Source organism: Apteryx mantelli, chromosome 11 (assembly GCF_036417845.1).
Source record: "Apteryx mantelli isolate bAptMan1 chromosome 11, bAptMan1.hap1, whole genome shotgun sequence".
Lineage (NCBI taxonomy): Eukaryota > Metazoa > Chordata > Aves > Apterygiformes > Apterygidae > Apteryx > Apteryx mantelli.
Window position 1 is genome coordinate 14,220,908 of NC_089988.1, and position 3,777 is coordinate 14,224,684.

The 3,777-nt window shown below is 52.4% G+C and overlaps 1 protein-coding gene across 1 annotated transcript; it reads right to left on the reverse strand.

Moving 5' to 3' along the window:
- Positions 1 to 2,465: 2,465 nt before the first annotated feature.
- On the reverse strand, positions 2,466 to 3,389 carry LOC136992983 (olfactory receptor 14J1-like; the record flags this gene model as incomplete). The annotated part of the gene is made up of 1 exon (XM_067303000.1): positions 2,466 to 3,389. A coding segment is annotated over exon 1 (924 nt), but the record flags the coding sequence as incomplete, so codon positions are not given.
- Positions 3,390 to 3,777: the final 388 nt, after the last annotated feature.

A 3,777-nucleotide genomic window follows, 5' to 3' on the forward strand; every position in this document is an offset into this window, starting at 1 on the left:
GATGACAGCGTTTCAGCCTGATGGTCCAGCCAATCTTCCACCTGCCTTATGATCCATTGATCCAGGGCAGAGCTCAACAATTTGCCTCTAAGGAGACTCTGGGGGACTGTGCAAAAGGCCTTTCTAAAGTGAAGGTTCACAAAATCCCCTGCTTTCCTCTTGTGCACACAGGCATTCATCTTAAGGTAGAAGGCAATCAGGTTGGTCAGGCATGCTCTCCATTTCCCCTTGGTCAATGCATGCTGCCTCTTCCAGGCCTTCTCCTTCCTATGCTTGGAGATGGTTTCCAGGAGGATTTGCTCCATCACCTTCCCAGGGACTGAGATGAAGATGACGTTCCCCAGACCCTCCCTCTTGCCCTCCTGCAAAATGGGTGTGATGTCTGCCTTTTCCCAGTCATCAGGAACCTCCCTGATTACCCTGACATTTCACAGAGAATTGGGAGCAGCATTGCAGTGACTCCAGCCACCTCTCTCTGCACCCTGGGGTGCTTCCTGTCTGGTCCCATGGATTTCTGTGTGCCCACTGGGCAAAAGTCCTCCCCAGATGCATCTTCCTCTACCATGGGTGAGGGTTTGCTAAAAAGGATGCTGCCAAAGGACTCGGGGGCCAGGGAGGCCTGGCAGTAGACAAGACCAGGAAAAGACAAGGGAAAAGAGGCAATGACCTTCTCAGCCTTTCCCCTGTCTTTGCCACTATGTCCCCTGCCCCACTAGCAGGGAGAACACATTTTCCCTGGCTGCCTGCCTTGTGTTGCCAACATCCTTGCAGAAGGCCTTCAGGTTACCCTCCCCATCCCTTCCTAGATCCAGCTTCAGCCCAGCTCCAGCTGAGCTTTGGCTTGCCTAACTCCATCCCAAACGAGATGAAATCCTCTCTGCTGCAGTCCTGGGTGGTGACTCTGTTATTCCTCTTACCTCTCCACCATCTCACAGTCACTGCTGTGACAGACAACCTACACGTTCACATGCCCATCCAGCCTGAACTTCTGGCAAGAAACCAAGGGGAGGATGGCACCATCTACTTAGAGGCACAAACTACAGAGGTAGAGAAATCACACCACAGAAAAGCCTGCATTTCTCCCCTCACCACTGAGGGGATCCAGGCAATGGCCTTTGAGGTGGTTAAAGGTGGATGCCAAGAATTTCAGGAGTAATGTAGCTATGCCTGAGGCAGTGCCTGCCAGGCTGCCCTTACAGTCAACAGGGAGGAGGAGGTGTTCACCTGCCTTCTTTTAGATGCTCCAGAAAGCACAAATTGCTCCTGTCCAGAGACATTTGCTCTGTGCTTGAAATGGGACCTGAGATCATAGGCGTTCAGGATAATTCAGGTTGAATGGAAAACAGGAGGCCTATAGTGCAACATGCTGCTCAAAGCAGGGTCAGATAGAGGGTCAGAAACCAAGGTCCCCCTGCCAAAGGACTTCTGGGGGTGATAGAGCAGGAGAAGGCAGTAGAGGGTTGACGGGGTGATCCCATGGACAAAAGGGTTTTTCCCCTTCTCCCGAGAATGAAATCCTCAGCTCTTCAGAGAGAACAAGCTGGGAAATGAACTTCACCACTAACATGGAGGTGGAGAAGCTCCTGATCCCCTGACATAGAGAGGCTGGTCCAAAGACCACCACCCCAATGGCACCAGGCCCGCAGGTATGCCTGCCTTCTTACTGGGGCACCCTTCAGCCCCAGGCAGGAGGTATTTGGGGAAGAGAGTGGGGTTTGCAGCCTGCAGCCCTGGCCACCCAGCAGCTGTGGTGGGACCCTGGGGGATGGCCGGTGCTGGAAATTACTGATACAAGGGTCTGGGTCTGGGAGGAGTTTCCTGGGGCAGTTTCTCCTCTCTGTTCATGCAGCAACAAGCTGCGCTGCATCTTTGCACTGAGGCACCCTGCTTGAGGGCCCCCATGGGAGGAGAACGGTCTACAGGCCCAGCAGATGGCCCCAGGACCTTCTCTGCATGCTCCCTGCCAGCCCTGCAGAGGACCCAGCACAGGACTCATCCTCCCAGGGCTCACAGCTGGACATCCAGTCCTCCAGCAGAGCATGGAGCCTAGTCTCAGGGTGACTTATGGGGTAAGGACCAGCATGCGGCGTGGTTGAGATTGTCTGAAGGAAATGTGCTGGGGACACGGCATAAGGGACAGCAGCTTTGGAGGAAGAGCAAGCCTTCAGGCACTGCACCTGGAAGAAACTACTTTATTAAACAGATACTGTGAGGGAGTCAGCTCTGACCCAGTGTTGGACACAACTTTATATGGGCACCAGATGAGATAGAGCAGTCTCAGTGAAGGTGGAATGAATCCAACCTTTGGTGCAGGAACATGGTGACAAATAATAATAACAACAGTAATAGTAGTAATAGTGCAAACACAGTGAACAAACAAAGCTCAGTCCTGGTACGGGACACAGGGGGAGTCATTTGTGGAGAGCAATGGCAATGTTACCACTGCTGGAAAATGTCCATGAAATCACTTTCGTCAGGGCATCTTTCAGCTCCTTGTTCCTCATGCTATAGATGAGAGGGTTCAGAGTTGGAGGCACAACTGCGTACAGAACAGTTACCACCAGATCCATAGCTGGGGAGGAGATGGAGGGGGGCTTCAGGTAGGCAAAGATGATAGTGCTGACAAACAGGGAGACCACTGCCAGGTGAGGGATGCACGTGGAAAAGGCTTTGTTTCGGCCCTGCTCAGAGGGGATCCTCAGCACAGCAGTGAAGATCTGCATGTAGGACAGCACAATGAAAATGAAACACCCAAATATTACAGAAGCACTAAATGCAATAACCCCAACTTCCCTGAGGTAGGAGTCTGAGCAGGAGAGCTTGAGGATCTGGGGAATCTCACAGAAGAATTGCTCCACGATATTGCCTTGGCAGAGTGGTATTGAAAAGGTGTTAGCAGTGTGCAGGAGAGCATTGACAAAACTACTGCCCCAGGCAGCTGCTGCCATTTTGACACAAGCTCTGCTGCCCATGAGGGTCTCGTAGTGCAGGGGTTTACAAATGGCAATGTAGCGATCATAGGCCATGACTGTGAGGAGATAATACTCTGATGCAAATAAAAAAAAGAAGAAAAAGACCTGGGCAGCACATCCTGAGTAGGAAATGGCCCTGGTGTCCCACAGGGAATTGGCCATGGATTTGGGGACAGTGACAGAGATGGAGCCAAGGTCCAGAACAGAGAGGATGAGGAGGAAGAAGTACATGGGGGTGTGGAGGCGGTGGTCGCAGGTTACAGCTGTGATGAGGAGGCCATTGCCCAGGAGGGCAGCCAGGTAGATGCCCAGGAAGAGCGAGAAGTGCAAGAGCTGCAGCTCCCGCTTGTCTGCAAATGCCAGGAGGAGGAACTCATTGAGGGAGCTGCTGTTGGACTTTTTGCTGTCTCTGGGCATGGGGGACAAATCGGTATTTCTTCCACCAAGATTAATACCCTTCCTGAAGATTTCTACTCTTTCATTATAGGAAAACACTGACATTAAAATGAACCAATCATTTGAGCTGAGGAAAGTGTGCTCCTGTTTTTGAAATGTTGAAAACAGTTCTTCACCTTTCCAGGCAGAGCTCAGGGGTCCAACCACAAGCACCCAGTGGCACTTGGAGAGGCCCCTGTGTCTCTGAGGGACCTGCCTGGGCCTGGCAGCTCTCGCAGGGGACCTGCGGGAGACTGGAGCCCCTCGAGCTGCAGAAGGAGGCTGAGCAGAGGGGATCTGGGTGCCTGCAATGACACCACCCTTCTGTGACGCTGTGACTGACTCCCACCCCAGCTCTGAAAATCACTTT